The sequence below is a fragment of the Heptranchias perlo genome, chromosome 23, assembly GCF_035084215.1.
Source record: "Heptranchias perlo isolate sHepPer1 chromosome 23, sHepPer1.hap1, whole genome shotgun sequence".
Lineage (NCBI taxonomy): Eukaryota > Metazoa > Chordata > Chondrichthyes > Hexanchiformes > Hexanchidae > Heptranchias > Heptranchias perlo.
In genome coordinates this window covers 12502967-12523725 of record NC_090347.1, presented here as the reverse complement: position 1 = coordinate 12523725, position 20759 = coordinate 12502967, and the positions used below count along the sequence as shown (strand labels likewise).

The 20759-nt window shown below is 42.2% G+C and overlaps 1 protein-coding gene and 1 pseudogene across 1 annotated transcript in view; both read left to right on the top strand.

Moving 5' to 3' along the window:
- The window catches only part of timp2a (TIMP metallopeptidase inhibitor 2a), a 51374-nt gene that overhangs the window by 20291 nt on the left and 10324 nt on the right, over window positions 1-20759 (top strand). Inside the window, exons 2-3 of the mRNA XM_068004026.1 lie at window positions 12847-12947; window positions 18189-18297. Coding sequence (XP_067860127.1) covers window positions 12847-12947; window positions 18189-18297 — 210 coding nt within the window. The remainder of the gene's footprint in view (window positions 1-12846; window positions 12948-18188; window positions 18298-20759) is intronic.
- Window positions 15244-16072, top strand: LOC137341431 (putative nuclease HARBI1; annotated as a pseudogene).

Genomic DNA, 20759 nt, shown 5'->3' with positions numbered 1-20759 from the left:
ACAAAATAAGTACTGTCCTTTCCATGTAATTGTGGTGTTTGAAGTGGAACTTTCAAGTAGAGTCGATAGCCACAGAAGTGTGAAGGAGTCATGCCCATCAACTGGGAGCCAATTGTGCTAAACGTAGTCATTTATAAACTAATGAGCTTCATCTTTAAACACCTATATAGATCTAAAAATAGCAACCTTAAGTATACTGTTAACAGGCATTAATTGAAGTAGGCAATAATAGTATTATCCCACATATCACAAGTCACAAAAGTACTTGTAGTAGAGATCCCAATTCCTAGGTGGATATCTGATCCTTGGGCCGGGGTGGGGGCAGGGTGTTGGGTAAGGTGGTGAGGAGAACCTGCACTTTTGCCCAGGATTCCCTTCGCTAATACTGTGAACAGAGAAGAATTAATCTGCTAAATTGTCCCTACAGTAAAATTATATTCTAGTAAATAATCCTTGGGCTGGAAAATGATACCTGTATGTTCCACATCATTATTACTACAAGCAATGTGTTTGTTTATTCTACGGTTATCAAAAATAATAGATGGTATTGGTAGAGAACAGAAGAGACTTTTTAGCCAATGTTAGTACAAGGAATTCTTGGGCTTAGGCACAGTATGGATCAGCTACTGTGTTAAGACTGACTATTTTACTGTTTGGACAATTTATCACAAACCCAAATCCTGTAACACAACCATGACACTCCTGTCCTCAAATGTAGTTGCTAAATTGTGTTCTAAAACTAGGATACCTAATAGTCCTAAGTGCATGTAGGGTTTGCAGGGAACAGGAGGGGTTAAATTTGCCACTAGTATTGGGGTCTCTGGGAAACCCAAGACTGAATCCAATAACAAAAGCCAATGCACGAACTTTCGTTATTCTACAGTTTCCAAACTCGGACTGTAGTGGGGGGCAGGGGGAAACAGGTTGTAAATTGAAATAGAAATTCTAAAATTGGCTAACTTGTATAGATCTGGTAAAATCTACATTTGAACAAATTAGGATTTTAAACACAGCATTTTTAATTGCCTTCTTCTGATGGAACTTCCCTTTTCCCACTAGAATACGTATGGGGATTCCTTTTTTGTTTTAGAACCAATGAATAGTGGAGTGAAATTAGGTAAGAGGCCTCATGACGAGGGAATTGAAAATGAGGATGGGGGAAAAAAACTTTTTTTTCATAAAATATACTTTATTCATAAAATTTGCAGCAAAACATACGAAACAGTTGTCATATATTTCAAATGTACACAATTCAGATTATACAATTTGCAGGTTACATCAAATACAGTTCAAAGAAAACTTTGTACCATAATTACAGTTCATGACACTCGAGGGTGTCTCATTGCATTACACATACATTACAGATTGATTACAGGTACATCACAACAATTCGAATTTTACATTCTGCCCGGGGTGGGGTTCCCTGATTGCAGCCTCTCGGTATACAATGGCGGGAAGGCTTTAAATGATTGCATGAGGATGAAAATAAACATGTCAAATATACATTGTTAAAAGTTACTTTATCTCTGGGTGGCACAGTGGGGCTCCATGCCAGAACACAAATCTGCTGCACCATAAAGTGGTAGTAGCCAAGTTCACATTCACAATTCCTCATACCTTGCGCTCTAAACTTCAGGTCAACTGTTAGGATATGTTTTATGTGGAGACATGGCATATCCCCCAAGGGAGGAGAGGAATATTAGAGGGAGCATAACTATAAGCCACACTTGCTCAACTAGGCTCAAAGCATCATTAATGAAGGCTGGGTCTAAGTCAACCTACCTTTCCCTTAGTGCAGACTGTTCCAAGTAGCTGAAAGGTATTTACTGCAAGAAAGTGGGCTGTACATGATTCATTTTAACTCCTGGCAATGAGCAACTTCAAGTCACAGTAGATATATAGCAAGTCCAATAAATAGCCAATAATTTAGTCAATCGTTTACAAAGGTTGGAAGATTTGAATTCATGATTATATTTATAAAATAACAGCTATTTCTGGCATTAATCCTGTCCATTAGGGGATTGTGAAATTTAGTGCCCAAACCTGTGCCAGGCTCGATGGTGCAAATACTGCAGTAAACACATTTGGACTTGGATGCCCACTCACCATTAGATCACTAGCAACACAGCTATTTACTCATCTGCCCAGGGTAAAGATGATTAATCATTGCTTTACTGGCAGGAACTCAAATATTCACTATCTCCATGCAGATGGAGATTCAGATGTCTAATCGCCTCTACATCAGGTCTTCATCTGCTTACTCACCACTAGGGACTGAGATCCTATCACACCATAACAGCACAGGGATTTAGATGCATATTTATAGCTGGGCCAACAGGAACTCCGATAACTACTTACCACCAAACTACTAGTGACTAAGATGTCTCATCATGAGATCAGCAGGGGCTCAAGTGGCCTCTCATCATTAGAAAAAGAGATACTGGCCACTAGGCTGCTGGAGATTCAGATGCCTATTCACTAATAGTCCAACAGGAATTGGACTCCGACCGCCCCCCCCCCCCAACTTCATCTAAAGCACCAGGGAAAACTACTGAAACTCTTGGTGGAAAAGAAAACATTCATATTCACATTTATCCCTCCATCCATGCCACCACATTGTAATGTACAGGTTATCAAATGTATATCAAAACTAGACATATTAAGATAAAGTAGAATTTCACTAAAATAACCCAACTGGTTGAATTTGGATTAATGCTGCAGTACTTATCCAAAAATATGACCCTCAAGTCAATATTCGAGTTAGCATTCTACTTCGTCATAGTGATTAGCTCAGACCCTTTTCTGGTTCAGGTATGGTATTCGTGGCACTTGATATGAATAATGAACACTGATAGTTCTATTAGCATCATCTCCTGCTATAGCTTGTTCACCATGCAACTTTATGATTTATTAATTCAATAATAGATTTAAATTGTCAATGCGTATGTTGACTTGGATCAATGTAAGAAATTCAAAATATATTTTAAAATCTTAGTAATAAAAATAAAATATACTACTCCATTTGAATGGTTTTGCTGTTATATAATTACCAAAAAAGGCTACTTGTTTGTTCATTTTCCAATATGACATAGCAGATCCTATATAACTCAAATCCTACAGGGTGCATAGCTTATTTACTAGGATCCAGAAAATACATGGACACCATAGCATCCTATAAGATATTTAAGGAGTAATCTCATATGACAGTTTAATAGGAAAACATTGATTTAGGACTGATTTTATAAATTGTATGTGTTGATTTTTAAGTAATGAGAAACTCCCAAGTTAATTTACATAGTTAATCCTTAAGAGTAAGAATGACTAACTCAAAATTTCATCTCAACAAAAAATGCTCTTGAGATTTCATCTTGCTATTAAATTACACTTAAATTGGTGCACAGGGATAGATTCTATTTCACTGTTCACTCTAACCTGCAGTTATTTTGTAGACTACAAAGATCAGACCACACAGAAATTCTGGCACCATGTCTGAGCATAGTGCACAATGACAGGCTGACTCTCCATGGCAACTCTTTACCCAGTAGAAAGTTCCATCAGTAACACTTCTGTCGCACAAAGCAACAAATAGACAACAAATTTTTTGCTGTCTTATGAAAAGTAACTTTTTGTATAGGGTTGATCGAGGAGCTTTGTACCCCATTTTTACTTCCTCCTCCATCGCACGTTGAGATTATGATGTGTCCTCTAAACATGAAATTGTCACCTTAAGAACTCATCCAAGGCAGAATGTAGGGAGGCAAATTGGAGATCCAACATGTGGCACAACAGGGTGGAGTGATGTGGCCTTTTATCAGTGATCTGCTGCACTATGGTCAGAGGGGGAGAACAAGTGAAACCAGCCACTTCTCTCTCCCCCATGGGACAGAGGAAATCATAGGGACAATTACCACTGGGCTATTGTCGCACAAGCAGCCAGCTCAAAACTGATATAGGCTGAGGCCTGAAAGCAGGTTGCCTGGTTGAATCCCTCGGCTTCAGTTGATGCGTAGTCCAGCAAAACCCAAGAAAGGAAAGGAAGAAAAATAATTTACAAATTAGAGGAGTACACGCTCACAAAAACACCAAGTCAAATTTTAATCCGAGTTTATAAGGCGTTCTCTTGTTAAATATTGAGTTCCTTCTAAAAAGGAATGCTGGGACAGTCAACTCAATAAGTTGGACTCTTGTTTTGACTTTCATTAAACTTGGAAACTGACTTCCTCTCACACAAGCCTCAGGATTCCTTTTGAATTATGGGTACATTTTTATTTATTACAATCAAATTATCATAATGTTTCATCTTTGAACTTAAATTTGCCACTTCAATAATTAAAACATTTTTTAATTTCACCAAACTTGATAACTGGATTACTTCGCTGAAACCCTATTCCATTTGAAAATGGACATATGAGAAAACTTTTGAGCATGGATTTTTTTTTTAAAAATTCAATCTCTGGATGTGGGTATCGCTAGCAAGGCTGTCATTTATGGCCCATCTCTAGTTGCCCTGAGAGTTTGATACAACTGAGTGGCTTCTTAGGCCAGTTCAGAGGACAGTTAAGAGTCAACCACGTTTGTGTAGGACTGGAGTCACATATAGGCCTGACCAACGAAGAACGGCAGGTTTTCTTCCCTAAAGGACATTAGTGAACCAGTTGGATTTTTACGCCAATCCGACAGTTTCATGGTCACTTTTACTGATCCTAGCTTTTTATTTCCAGAGTTTTTTCTTTAAAACTGAATTCAAATTCTCAACTGCCATGGTGGGATTTAACTTCAGTTCTCTGCATCACTAGTCCAGCAACATAACCGTGACACTACCATACCCATATGGGCATCATTAAACATTAATAGGTTAAAATCTAAAAGTGTGTTTAAATTTTTAGAGTACCAAACATCACTCAGATACTGAGTTCCTCTTAGAGTTCATTTTGCGGGCCGGGCCTCATTATCATACCCCGAGCAGGCTGCGGGCAGAAAACCAATGCCTAGGATCAGCCCGCCAGCTCTGAGCCTGTGCAGAGGCAGCCCAGAGGCACGTTCTTTCTTGGGGGGGGGGGGGGTGAAATAAGGTAGGTTAGGAGCAGACCCGGATGGCAATAGCCAAGGTTGTTTTTGTGCAATCCAGAGGAGCGCTCCTCTTTGGCTGGACTACCAGCTGAAACTGGGCAGAACGTGCTCAGCCCAGTTCTGGCCAAAAATGGCATCCAGGGTCCCATGTACGTCAAAGGTTTGCATCCTTAAAGGGCCTACTGCCTGAATCAGGCGAGGTCTTCAGCTGGCCAGCGAGAGGCCATTTTTAGAAGGTAGCAGCGGCAAAAGGTGCCGTAAAAGACGATGCGATAAGCCACTTTTGGGCCGCTACCATGCTCCTTACGTCAGGCGGCCCAAGTTTGTAATCTAATCCATCATTTAGTGCGGCTTCCACCATTTTACAGGGTGAGGCAATTATATTTTCTCTCTAGGTATTCTTGCGTTATTATTTTCCAACTCCACCGAGTTAACCTGCATTGTCATATGAAAATGGAAGACATCATTTTAAATTAAGTTAATTTAAAAATGTTTCTAGACATGCTTTCCTCAGTAAAATTTATGTGATTAATTGAATCCATCAGCCTCAATCATTTCTACTGCAGTATGCACTCTATTGACTGCTTTGATGCATCCCTGATATAGTCAAGTTTTAAAAACCTTCAAACTCTGGCTCCTAACTTCTTCAAATTGTGACTTGTGACATTTTAAGCTGAAGATCAACACTGGTTGGAAAAAAGGCGAGGAGACAATTAAATTCATCCTCTCTTACATTTAGCTCTTCTTGTACCCCCAGAGGGCTGTGGATGCTGAGTCATTGAGTATATTCAAGGCTGAGATGGATAGATTTTTGGACTCTAGGGGAATCGGGATATGGGGATCGGGCCGGAAAGTGGAGTTGAGGTTGAAGATCAGCCGTGATCTGATTGAATGGTGCAGCAGGCTGGAGGGGCTGTATGGCCTACTCCTGCTCCTATTTCTTATGTTCTTACGCTGGGACTTCTTCCATCACACAGTTTTAGTTCATATTGGACAGAGTGAAAAACTAACTAGAAGTTTCTCTATGTTGGACAAAGAGTTAGCAAAATCAGCAGTTTTCTGGATCTTGCCCAAAATCTGCAATGGAAATTTGAATTCCGATGGTACACCAAAGTTGAGGGAACCCCCATGGGTATGTGTACAGTGTGTCAGCAGCAAAACTTTGTTCCCTTCCTCCAGCCACATGGAGTGCTGCCCAGAAACACGTACACACCAAATCTGTTATTCTGCAGAAATGAATCAGTTTGTTCCTTAGGGGGAAAGAAAGATTGAAAAATGGCTTCCCAAGTGCCCATTACTGGCAGAATAGTTTTGAATAATAAAAAAAATCAACAATAGTGAATACATAGTTCATAATATTTCTTTTCCAGAATGTAATACTTCATAAGCCATGAAAAATTCCAGTCTGGGATAATAGGCAGCAACACTTAATACATCAGGTCTGAAATTCCTCCTTCTGATATTTTAGTGGTAGAGGTATCCAGTTAAAATAAATAGGTTAGGGCCTTGGCTAAAATAGCCTGCAGGAATTTCAGGCAAATGTCCAGTGTTCCTCCCATTAACCCAAGGTGTAATTTCACAGCCATGATAACATGTATTGCAAAGAATTACACAGAATTTACATCACAGAAACAGGCCATGCGGCCCAACTGGTCTGTGTGGGTGTTTATGCTCCACACGAGCCTCCTCCCACCCTACTTCATCGTCATAACTTATTCAAGCATCTGTCACCTATGAGGTATCTGGTTTATTTCACATGTTGAATAAATTAGCCATTCTTTCTTTTGAATGTCTTTCTTTCTTTGCATTAACTCTATTTAAAATGATTTATATTGCCAAGTCCCTTTTGCATTTCTTTTGAAAAAAAAATTCAAAGAAGCATTTAAACATGCAATACTTAGTCTTTTAATGATGGCCTTCCTCTTGGCTATAAATCTATAGTTATCCTTTGTAGGACATCCTGGCTGATCATTTCTGAACAAAACCCCTATATTATCGTTGTAAAGGCCAATGTGCAAGGCGGAACTGAGATTCAGAAATGGCATTCAGGATTAGGAAGGTTGCAGATTCCCCATTCAGATCAGTTGGAGCTAACTGGAAACTGATTAATTAGATACATTAGACTGAGGGCTGGAAATTCAGCCGTGTAGCACCTGTTGTTTCGGCGCTGCGCAGCCTCCTGAAGTTCCAAAATGGCGTCCGGGATGCAGACGCACACTTCTAGCGTTATCTGCGCCAAATGCCATCTTGGTAGTGGGTTTCTCACACGGGCAGATAACTAACGCCGGCAGCAAATAAGTCGGGACAGTGTGTTAGGTCAGTGTGCAACGCTGATTTTGGCACTTAATGCATCGTCTTAACCACGAACACCTGAACATGTCTTCGATGGCCTGGAGCACTATTTAAAGGAATCATGCAGGATTTACAGGTTAGTTGATGGATTATTGCTTTTGGCTGCTGGTGCATTCATACCTGTTTTTGGAGGTCTCGTATACTTGAATACTAGGATGTGGGGACATAGCCTAACATTTTGAGCCAGGACATGCAGGAGTGAAGTTAGGAAACGCTTCTACACGCAAAGGGTGGGAGAAGTTTGGAAAGCTCTTCTGCAAACGGTAGTTGATGCTAGCTCAATTGTTAATTTTAAATCTGAGATTGATAGATTTCTGTGAAGCAAGGGTATTAAGGGATAGGGGGCTAAGGTGGGTATATGGAGTTAGGTCACAGGTCAACCATGACCACATTGAATGGCGAAACAGGCTCGAGGGGCTAAATGCCACTGTCACTTGCTGCCTCCTGTTATGCGCCACCTTCTCCTCCAAGAAAGCTGGCCGTGTGTCGGTGTGTGTCCTACAGGATGTTTGGGTGATGTGCCTGTCATGGTTGAATAGCTGCCAGTGTGTGTGGCCTGTGAGTTGTGGGTGTGCAGCTTGCAACAGTGGTAATGCGTGAGGGTGAGAGGAAGCATTTGATTGGAAGAGTACTGATTGAAACAGTTTGTTGGTATGGGGGTGTAGTGTGTGGAGCAGTGGATGTGGCTAGTGGTACAGTTGGTAGGAGATGCCACTTGACAGTTGGCTTCACTCACCTTGACCACTCGTGTCAAAGCATTGAACTTCTTCCTGCATTGCACCCATGTTTGTGGTGCTATGCGCCTAGTATTGATTTTGTCCCCTACTGACTCCCACTGCCTCTTGAGCATATGTCTGGAGGGCCTCTTGCCCCCCCCCCCCCTCCCCACCACTGCGGATATAGGATGCCCCTCCTTCTGTATACCTCTTGCACCACAGCCTCTAGTGCATCAGCAGAGAACCTTGGTGCACGCACCCTCGCAGGCCTGGTACAAACTCAGATTGGTGAGGTCTGGCGTGCAGATTGGAGGATGTGGGATTTAGTAGTGCACAATCTATTCAATGTTTTAACATAACTCAACAGTTTGTAAACATAGGGATGGGACCTGCATCTTTGCTTTATCTGTGTGATGTCTGATCTCCGTTCAAATGTCGTGCAGACTCGTATCTTATTTTTTTGCAAGTAAGAGGTGCAACCTGCCTTTAAGAGGTGTGAGCAAATCCCGCAATATTTGCCCCCCCCCCCGCCTTGCTGTGAGAAGTGCAAACCTGGTGCAAGGTCTTATTGCCGCGCTTCGGTGAGATAAGTGATCAGGCAGCATGAACGTCTCGTGCTGCCTGTATCGGAACCACCGGGCGCAGGTTAATCACAGACCGCGATGCTCGCGCCCGGATTCAGGCCACATTCAATTTAACCTCCTGAGTCTTTTCCAGTGGGGAGATGGTGGGATAAATTTTTGCTATTGCCACCTGGATGGTAAACATTGCCTGGGCGTATCACGGAAAGGAAATTCTCACGGGGAGGTTCTCACATCAGTAACAGTGTCAGTCGTGGCTCAGTTGGTGGCACTCTCACCTCTGAGTCAGAAGGCTGAGGGTTTGAGACCCACTCCAGAGACTTGAGCACAAAATCTGGGCTGACACTCCAGTGCAGTAATGAGGGAGTGCTGTACTGTCTGAGGTGCCGCCTTTTAGATGAGACAGTAAACCAAGGCCCCGTCTGCCCCCTCAGGTGGATGTAAAAGATCCCATGGCACTATTTCAAGGAAGAGCAGGGGAGTTCTTCCCGGTGGCCTGGCCAATATTTACCGCTCAACCGACATCACTAAAACAGATCATCTGATTATTGTCACATTGCTGTTTGTAGGAGCTTGCTGTGCGCAAATTGGCTGCCGCATTTCCTACATTACAAAAGTGACTACACTTCAAAGGTACATCATTGGCTGTAAAGTACTTTGGGATGTCCTGAGGTCGTGACAGGCGCTATATAAATGCAAGTCTTTCTTTTAACAGAATGGAAGGGAAATCCATAAAGGGGTGTGGGAACCACCCTGCCAGATTTTCTTCTTTGCACTCCGCCCAGGCAGTGCTTACCTTCCAGGCAGCAACAGTGTAAATCTATCCTGGTGGGTCTCTGTGTCACATCATTTTGGCTTACAAAACAGAGTAATGGATTATTAGGTAGGAGAAAGTTTTCAGAAACCCAGCCTTTCAGTGAGGAGTATTTAACATTCAAAGTGCTTCATTCTACATAATTGTTTTCCATGACGTTTCATTTTCTAACTAAAGTACTGAACCGTTTCCCTGAATATCTATAGTCCTATTTGCACCAGATATTAGTTTGGTTTAAAAAAATATATTGGGCCTGAATTTGCTGAAATTTTGCAACATGGTAACGGCGCATCCATGGCGTACGCCATTATTATGGTGCAAAAATTCCAGGAAATTGTGAGTGACTTATGTCATGTACTCCACACCATAATTTGCTGGGACCTTTTCAATGCTCCACAGACACTTGCTGAAAAAGTTGAACAGCTAATTACCATAGCCCTGTCCCCATTAAATTCAATGGCAGTTGCATTTAAGCCAGTGTTCACGCCACTGCCACTTGGAGTTGCTCTCGATGTTGAGCTTTTTCGAGTTAAAATTTAAGCCTCGTTAAGCAAGAGGATTTTATGGCATCAGAATGTCACATCTTATCAGCAAAATGTGCCCAGTGGATTATCTTACCAACTAAAATAAATTAGAAGGTGAAAGTCCTTTTGGTGCCACGTAAAACATTTACTGGTGAGAACGATAGCAACTCCTGCATTTATACTACTGTTTCTTTCTAGATTTGGTGTGTGTGTAGCTAGGGGGGAAAACTTCTTTTATATGCCTAAATGCCCAATTTCCTTAAATGATTGATTATTTACGAAAGCGGACATAATCCCCTTGGATCTGTATCGGACAATGGCTGCACCGCTTCTGACTCACTGCGCTGCTCTCTGCGGCGTGTTCTAATCTGTTCCCAGCAAACTGTGGGGAGTGCAGCAGACTATTTAATGGCGTTTGTCGCTAACATTTATTGCAGCAAGTTCCGTCCATTAAGTATTCATATTAGCAAAAGTTTGGTTTAATAATTTCAGGCAGAAGTAAATAAAACTATGTAATAAAAACAGAAAATGCTGGAAATACTGAGCAGCATCTGTGGAGTGAAAAACAGAGTTAACGTTTCAGGTCGATGACCTTTTGTCAGAATTGGAAGAAGTTAGAGATTTAACAGTTTATAAGCAAGTACAGAGGCAGGGAAAGAAGTGGGGAGGGGGAGGAAAGAACAAAAAGGAAGGGTGGAGGGCAGGAGTGATTAAATGACAAAAGGGATACTGATGCAAGGCAAAAAGGAGGTGGTAATGGGTCACTGTAACTCACTTGAAAATAGATGAACTAGAAGCCACAAGTCTATTTGTACTGCCTTCATGCTGCATCTTTGCCAACAGCACTATGCTGTGTTTTTAATGGGCCAAATTTTGCTGTCAAAGTAACTGTGAGGCTAATGGTGGTTGGTGATATTCATGCATAAATGGTACAGCAACTGCAGGCGAGGAGCAGGTGCGCGATTAAATGCCAATATCCAAATGTTGCTGTCCGGGTTGCGCTGCTCCGCCATTAGCTTTGTGAAAATGCCATTTTGCTGCCTGCCTCACCATTGATATGCATTGAACGTTGTGAAGTTGCTGTATTTGTGCAGTACTTGGGAACTGAACCCACCGCAAAAAGTTAAGTCTTGTCATTTGAAGCGTAAATACCCTTTAAACGACATGATAATTGTTAATTACTGCCGATCAACCTCTCTGGCACTGAAAATGAAAAGTGTGGAGTCTCATTACAAGCGTGGAGTCTCATTCTTTTAGGTACTAATTGTTGTTGGAGATTTTAAAAATATCAAATTTTAAATTTAAAAATGTTTTTACTTTTTTCCTTTCTGTTTTTTTTTTCTTTCTTTCTGTACCTGATTTGACATTGAATTCACCCTCTCTAATTTACACTTCCTTCTCAGTCCTTCTGCTATTTATTTCTCAATCCTTCAATCTGTTGGGTTAAGGAGATACTCTGTTGGTTGCCCTCTTCTCTTAGGTCCCACATGCCCCATTTCCCTCACTACGCCGTTACCAGCTCGCACCTTCAGCAACTCCGTGGGCAAAAATGTCTTGAGCTGAAAGCTGTCGGAGCAAGTCTAACTAGATGCCCTGCTACAGCAAATTCTGGCCCATTGTGTCCATGCTGAAGACATGCTGTAATGGTCATAGTACCTACACAATTTTGAAAGCAGCACTAACAGTGAGACTACCTCCTAAGCAGTGGTTTCACATGGGTAGTGCTGCATACATACCAGAGCCACAACTTTCATCAGAGAATACACAATGCACATTAATTCCAAAACGTTTTATGCATTGGTATATCTTTGGATCCTTAAAGTCATGGATCAGCAAAATCTCCCACCAAGTGGAACAGTACAACTCTATTATCTGCTCACCCAACTCTAAAAGCAGCATTGGTCTACATTGGTACAGAGAGCATCTTATAACCAGTTTAGAAAGCCTTCTACAACAAGCATTACTCTGGAAATATGAGAAATTTACAAACAGTTCTAATCAGTATTGTGTTCTTGTTTTAGTTTTTCTACTCTTGAGTAAAAAGGTTTACTGTAATCTGTTCAAGGGCATATTTGCTTGTGGGCAGAAATCAAGGTTTCCTGCCTGTTGGTTGATATTCATAACCAATCCAATTCGTATATTGGTTGAAATAGAAAACTTCATTATTTTTGAGTAGTCTGACAGGTGTTTTGATTTTTAAAAAATCAACATTGTTTATGTATTTGAAGAATTTACAATGATACCAGGATTTGTTTAATAGACTCCTACAGAAAACTTAATAAACTGCCTGTTCTCTGGTCTCGGACGTGTGTAAGTATGTATGGCAGAGAACCTTACAGCACAGAAAGAGGCCATTTGGTATCTAAAAATTGAAGCCAATCTGATCTCTCATTGACTTGAGAATCTGCTAAGACTAATTGTTTCTAATTGACCTGAGGTGGACACTGCAATTACACCTTGTGGTCCTAAAGTGTGACACCAAGTTACACACAATCGCTTTTTGTTAACTGAAAAATATGTGGGTCCCAAGATATAATTCTTCTGTCCTTAAAACAGATCCACTGTGAGCAGTGCCATGGGAGATCTGCTCATTTTATAATACCGCTGGTACTTTATGCAAATACTTATTAACTGCGGTGGAAGTTTCTTTCCCAAAGCTATTCCTCCAGGAATTCTACTTGACCTAATGAGATGGGAAAGTGCCCCTCCTGACTCCATCCTTGCTTCAACTATATTCCTACTTTTGTTTTTACTGAAAATTAATTAATCTATCTTTTTTTTTAAACCAGTGATCAGGGCAAAAGTGGTTGCAAGCAAAGAAGTGAATTCTGGGAACGACATCTATGGAAATCCTATCCATAAGATCCAGTATGAGATCAAACAGATAAAGGTACCTACAGCAAAAACAGAAACTTTACATTGTGGTTAATGTTCTGTGCATGTTCTGATTTTAATTAGAATTCAAACAATAATTCCCTGAACTGAATTCAGAATTGTGCTTTGGTAGCACAAGACTACTTTGTTGCTGAGATGCTGTGTATCGGACAACCCAAACCCAATCATTAGAACTATTCTTAATGTAAATGAGTCTGATGTTCAAACAGCCAAAATTAATCAACTTCTTCAGTGTACAAAATGGGGGTAAAATTCCTCAATCTTTGACAGTAACACCATATTTATGCCATTTTAACACTGAAATGATTGAGGAAATTTGCATTTCAGTACATTGCGCTACTTTTGCACCGTTATTGTGTTAAACAAACATTTTTTTTTTATTCGTTCATGGGATGTGGGTGTTGCTGGCAAGGCCAGCATTTATTGCCCATCCCTAATTGCCCTTGAGAAGGTGGTGATGAGCCGCCTTCTTGAACCGCTGCAGTACATGTGGTGAAAGTTCTCCCACAGTGCTGTTAGGTAGGGGGTTTCAGGATTTTGACCCAGTGACGATGAAGGAACTACGATATATTTCCAAGTCGGGATGGTGTGTGACTTGGAGAGGAACGTGCCGGTGGTGTTGTTCCCATGTGTCTGCTGCCCTTGTCCTTCTAGGTGGTAGAGGTTGCGGGTTTGGGAGGTGCTGTCGAAGAAGCCTTGGCAAGTTGCTGCAGTGCATCCTGTGGATGGTACACACTGCAGCCACAGTGCACCGGTGGTGAAGGGAGTGAACATTTAGGGTGGTAGATGGGGCGCCAATCAAGCGGATTGCTTTGTCCTGGATGGTGTCAAGCTTCTTGAGTGTTGTTCGAGCTGCACTCATCCAGGCAAGTGGCGAGTATTCCATCACGCTCCTGCCTTGTGCCTTGTAGATGGTGGAAAGGCTTTGGGGAGTCAGAAGGTGAGTCACTCACTGCAGAATACCCAGCCTCTGACCTGCTCTTGTAGCCATAGTATTTATATGGCTGGTCCAGTTAAGTTTCTGGTCAATGGTGACCCCCAGGATGTTGATGGTGGGGGATTTGACGATGGTAATGCCATTGAATGTCAGGGGGAGGTGGTTAGACTCTCCTGTTGGAGATGGTCATTGTCTGGCGTGAATGTTACATGCCACTTATCAGCCCAAGTCTGGATGTTGTCCCGGTCTTGCTGCATGTGGGCACAGACTGCTTCATTATCTGAGGGGTTGCAAATGGAACTGAACATTGTGCAATCATCAGCGAACATCCTCATTTCTGACCTTATGATGGAGGGAAGGTCATTGATGAAGCAGATGAAGATGGTTGGGCCTAGGTCACTGCCCTGAGGAACTCCTGCAACAATGTCCTGGGGCTGAGATGATTGGCCTCCAACAACCACTACCATCTTCCTTTGTGCTAGGTATGACTCCAGCCACTGGAGAGTTTTCCCCCTGATTCCCATTGACTTCAATTTTACTAGGGCTCCTTGGTGCCACACTCGGTCAAATGCTGCCTTGATGTCAAGGGCAGTCACTCTCACCTCACCTCTGGAATTCAGCTCTTTTGTCCATGTTTGGACCAAGGCTGTAATGAGGTCTGGAGCCGAGTGGTCCTGGCGGAACCCAAACTGAGCATCGGTGAGCAGGTTTATTGGTGAGTAAGTGCCGCTTGATAGTACTGTCGACGACACTTTCCATCACTTTGCTGATGATTGAGAGTAGACTAATGGGGCGGTGATTGGCCAGATTGGATTTTGTCTTGCTTTTTGTGGACAGGACATGCCTGGGCAATTCTCCACATTGTCAGGTAGATGGCAGTGTTGTAGCCGTACTGGAAGAGTTTGGCTAGAGGTGCAGCTAGTTCTGGAGCACAAGTCTTCAGCACTACAGCCGGGATGTTGTCGGGGCCCATAGCCTTTGCTGTATCTATCTTTTTAACAGCTTTGAAAATCTGCCCACCCAAGCCCCGTAGGGCTAATTTGCATCGAAGTACCAATCACCTGGTGGCGCTGTGCATGAGAATGTCCTGCTTTCACAGCTAAATGACACCGATATTAACCAGGGGTAGCTGCTCCCCCAGTCACCAAATACAAGCAGTCGTGAAGAGTTTGAGCTTTGGAGTCCACAAACTTTTTTTTCTGATTTCTGGCTTCACAAACGTTTTTTTTTCAACCCGGTTTTTGCTCTGAGACCTGTACGTCACCCTGCTCCTGCAGTCCCACCTCACCGCTACACTTTTTAACCCCCGACTGCATCCAGCCTTCCACATGGTCAGAAGGTCTTTGAAGCAGATATGGGATTCCCATTGGGCATACCTTTCTATGCCATCATTATGGAGGCGCACTAGTAAGAGCAGCATGTGGAGCTAAGGAGAATGAGACAATATGGCAGACACCAGCCCACCAGGTAATATCCTCGATCATGTGTCCAAAAGCAGCAGAAATCCTTTGAGGGACTCTCTGTTCGAAGATTGCGATTGCCCAAGGCTGCCATTGCACATCTGTCGCCCTCTTTGCAAAGAGCTTCACTGCACTGCCAGAACCGCTCTGTCTGTCCAAATGAAAGTGACCACTGCCCTGAATTTTTTTTGGCACCACATCCTTTCAAGGTGCCACAGGGAATCTGTGCAACATCAGCCAGGGAACCGTCATGGCAGCCATTCAACAGGTCAAGGACGGACTCTTCAGCAGAGCTAGAGTGTAGATCCACTTTGTCATCACACCTGGGCGGCAGATGGAGAGAGATGGAGAGAGAGCCAGGGAGTTCTACCGCATTACTGGATTTCCCAGGGTGCCATGGATGCCACCCACATGGCACTGAAGACGCCAAAAGATGGTCCCCTAATATTCGTGAACGGGAAGAGGTTCCATTCACTGAATATTCAGATTGCCTGCAATGCCAACCAGACAATCCTGCATGTGCATGCTAACAGCTGCCACAATACTTTCATTCTGTGCCATTCTATACTCGCTGACCTCTTTGAGGACAACAATGGCCAAGGATGGCTTCTCTGAGATGAGGCATACAGCCGTGCTGAAGTCTCCACTGAGGGCGTAGGCAGCATTTTGGAGCCTGGACAGATCAGGTGGAGAGCTGCAGGACACACCTCAAAGGGTCACTAGGATGGTCATCGCATGCTGCACTCTGCACAATTTTTGCACTGAAGGAAGGCCATCGATTCAGCTTTGATAACGAGGAGCCAGCACTGCCCGAGGGGAGGGAGCTGCGGGCACTATGACGTGTCAAGGTTCTGCCAGGAGGCACTTTGGATGAAGGTGGGAGATGCTCTCAGTGGAACAAATGCAAAGGGGTCGAGGAAAGAATCTCTGCAGCCTGCCCTGCTGTCCTCGAGTGCTCTGATATAGTCTTGACAGAGGCTGCGCTTCTGCACTGAAATTTCCTGGGGTCTACACTGCTCACAGCGCGTTTACAATGCTATTATGCCACAACTAATGCCACTTCATATGCAAATGAATTTGCCCAGGAAATTTCCAAACTACACCACCTGCTGGTGAATGGAGTTATTTTTTGGCACTGTAACGGCAGGAAATTCAGGGCCAGTATTTTTTAAATGTAAAAATTAATAATACAGGAATAGTGGGCAGTGCAGTGTTTTAAAATGTTTTAGAATGCTGACTTCTCCCCAGCATCCATTATATCTCAAAGCATGAGGGCATTTTCAATTAATTAATAAGAGATCTCAGCCACTCCAAGTGCATAATATTGGTAGTAACCATAGGTGCACCCTGCTTTCTTTAAAACTTGGAGTACTACTTGCACAGACATGGGCAGAGTGGTGTTTACTAAAACACCAGTGTACCAGTGTGTGAAGCCAGTATACTATGGATCCATACAATACACAGGTTTTATTAACACCATTAAGTAGGCGGGTCATGTATTGATTCCCTGGAACTGAATCAGTTAAATATATGAGGAAAAACCTTTTTACAGAGCGAGTAGTTGTGATCTGGAATGCACTGCCTGAGGGGTTGGTGGAGGCAGATTCAATCGTGGCTTTCGCAAGGGAATTGGATAAGTCGTTGAAGGGAAAAAATTTGCAGGGCTATGGGGAGAGTGCAGGGGAATGGGACTAGCTGGGTTGCTCTTGCAGAGAGCCAGCACAGACTCGATGGGCCGAATGGCCTCTTTCTGTGTTGTAACCTTTCTATGATTCTATAATTCAAGTGATCAGTTCAACTCATACAAGTACTTTGCAAGAAAAGACAAAACTCATTGTAGGAAACAGTCCAAAGTTAATAAATTTCTGACTTGCCGCAGTTCCAGTTCATTAATGAAGAGGCAAACTGTTTAACAAAGAATTGGAGGTCAGAACACTAAGCAGTAATGGAAATTTGTCTGGAAGAGAGCACTCGCCCAGCTACAAAATTAAATCTAAATTCCTTTAGTACAATGTGTGTAAGGCATATTGAACATCACTATCTAAAAATAGCAATCTCAGTTGGAGAGCAAAAAAAGAGACCGATCGTTCACATATGGCATTACCTAGAGTTAAGCCTAAGATCTGGGAGCTTCATATTCGCAGAAACTGCCCTGATGATGCTGGATATGCAGGGTTATGAGAAAATGTCAAGATGAACAATAATAGTCTAAGGTGCTGCATAGAGGATTCACTATCAGAAAATCCATTCTCAAGAATCGCACATTTTGAAAACCATGTATTCTCTCAATTTCATTAGCAGGTTGTAAATGATCAAGAAAATGGGTATTTCTCCCATTGTTATATAAACAGTGGAAAAGATATCCTGGGTAATTTATTTGAGTTTGTTTTGCCAATTGTTTAAATTCATGCATATAAGCTTAGCTGGTGATTCCACAAATGCTTTATATGTCACTGAATTGACTGCATACCATATTGGTGATTCGACAACATTGAAAATCTCGATTGAAGTTCATTTGAAAAAATCATCCAAGTAGAACTTTTTTGATATCTATCTGGAACAAGTAGCAAATTATAAATTAATCTTCAAACATTTTGAAGTATGCATATCTTTAGAGGACTAGAAAAATCAATCAAAAATGTTTGTGATTTAATTCTGTACAAGAAGAAAACATTTACAAATCGGGGTCTATTGAGTATCAAAATTGGTGACTTTTTAAATGGATAACAGTTAATCGCTGCATCCCACTGCTTACAAGCTATTACCTTTGTTCTAACAAATTTACACTCTCAATTTCTTGAATTACACTGACTTAACAGGCAAATTCCATTGTTCACAGATGTTCAAAGGACCAGAGCACAATATTGAATATATTGTCACTGCCACTTCATCAGCAGTGTGCGGAGTCATTCTTGAAACAAGTGGAAAGAAAGAATATCTAATTGCAGGTATAGTGTATGCCTCTAATTTGGAAAATTCTGTAAAGATGTGTCCAATAAATGAGTCCCGCTCTTATTAGAGATGGATAGAAAGATTCCAAGCAAGTAGGGTGTGAGTTCAAGTTTGCAGTTTTCCCAGTGGCAATGTTCTGGTCTTGATGGCGCAAGGAAGGGGAGGTAGAGCACAGACAGCAGGTATTCCCTCATTGGGACGGAGAGAAAATAAGATGGCAAATCGCCCTGCTCCACTCTTGCTCTTCGTCATCAGCAGTTTCAGGACTACATTAGCAGAAGCCTGGGGAGATGTTGCCTGCTCACCCGTTCAGCTCAGTGGTGGGTGTTTGAGAGTAAGGAAGAAATTGAAAATATAAAAATGATAATAAGGTTTCCTAAACAACACAGCATGAGAGCATCTTTTATATAAATGTTTCAGAAAAGCAAAACAATTTTGGAATTAAATATTACATTTGCAGTACAAGTTGTTCCAATTACAAGTTAGCTGACTCACTGCAATCTACAATTTTCATATTAGACAACAATATAGAGAACTAAAATTCTCTAGACAATGATAATTTTTAATACTGCTAGCATGCCATACAGTGAAAGGAACTAATTGTATATGTAATCTTTTTACAAGGGTGGGATGTAGAGAAAGAGAATGAGGCACAAAAATTACAGAGTAGCTCATTTCTGCTAGGAAATTTAATCTACCACATTTAGCAGAAAGAGTAATGAATGCAATTTTTCCTATTTAAAATGCAAGCAATGTAAAACACATTGCAGGTTTTTGAAATTACAGATTCATTATCTTCAACTCCAAAATATGAATTTCTACACTTATTTGATCCACCATTGTATGCAGCTCTAGTTTTGCTTTTTAATGGAGGTATTTAATTATAGATTAGTCCACAATTTCCCAGTATCCATCTAGAAGCAAAGGAAACTGACTTTTCCAAGAGAATCATCAACATCTTGAAGCGTTTAAACTACTCAGTTTTGGAACAGTGTGCAGCATTTTGGTGTTGCATGTCTTGAAGACAATAAATCCAAATGATTTGGTTACTTTTTCATTCAACGAATGATATTTTTGCACCGCAAATTATGGCATCAAATTAAATGCGCTCAAACATTTTTGACTCTTTTTACTGTCCCTTTTGCGTTCAAAAATGGGGCAGTGGTAGGTGGAAAATAACCTGTTTTATTCCTCATGCGCACTTCCTGCTGCTTTTACAGCTTGCCAGATTTTCCTGGAGTCATAATTCCTGGTGATCAGAGCTACTGTCTGAAACAGGCAACAACCTCATGAATATATTCAAATGATGACATTATAACGCCAACACCATTTTCCAACCTTACCAACTGACTAACACCACTTCCTGCTCCCACCCACCAACCATGGGCAGTACAAGTCCTGAGGAGGTCACTTTAAACACTAGATCCTAAGCTGTATAGAGCTTTTGGAGACATTTTTCTTGAAGTAGCTTTTGGGTCATTTGACCTTAGAGGATTTGAAAGCTCTTGTTGCTATTGTAGTTTTTTTTAATTCATTCTTGGGATGTGGGCACCGCTGGCAAGGCCAGCATTTACTGCCCATCCCTAGTTGGCCTCAATAAGGTTGTGGTGGGCCTTCTTGAACCACTGCAGTCCGTGTGGTGAAGGTGCTCCCAAAATGCTGTTAGGGAGTTCCAGGATTTTGACCTAACAATGAAGGATCAGAGATATACGTCCAAGTCAGGATGGTGTGTGACTTGGAGGTGATGGTGTTCCCATGCACCTGCTGCCCTTGTCCTTCTAGGTGGTAGAGGTCGTAGGTTTGGGAGGTGCTGCTGAAGAAGCCTTGGTGAGTTGCTGCATTGCATCCTGTAGATAGTACATACTGCAGCCACAGTGCGCCGGTGGTGAAAGAGTGGATGTTTAAGCCAGTGGATGGTCTGCCGATCAAGTGGACTACTTTGTCCTTGATGGTGTTGAGCTTCTTGAGTGTTGTTGGAGCTGCACCCATCCAGTGAAGAGTCACACTTCTGACTTGTGCCTTGTAGGTGATAGAGAGACTTTGGGGAGTCAGGAAGTGAGCCACTTGCCGCAGGATACATAATCTCTGACTTGCTCTAGTAGCCACGGCATTTATGTGGATGGACCAGTTCAGTTTCTAATCAATGGTGACCCTTGATGTAATTGGTAGGGGACTCAGCGATGGTAATGCCATTGAATGTCAAGGGGAGGTGGTTATGCACTCTTTTATTGGAGATGATCATTTACTGACGCTTGTGTGGCGTGAATGTTTCTTGCCACTTATCAGCCCAAGCCTGGATGTTGTCCAGGTCTTGCTGCAGGCAGGCAAGGACTGCTTCATTAACCGAGGAACTGCAAATGGAGCTGAACACTGTAATCACCAGTGAACACCGCCACTTCTGACCTGAGGATGGAGGGAAGGTCACTGAAGCAGCTAATGATAGTTGGGCCTAGGATGC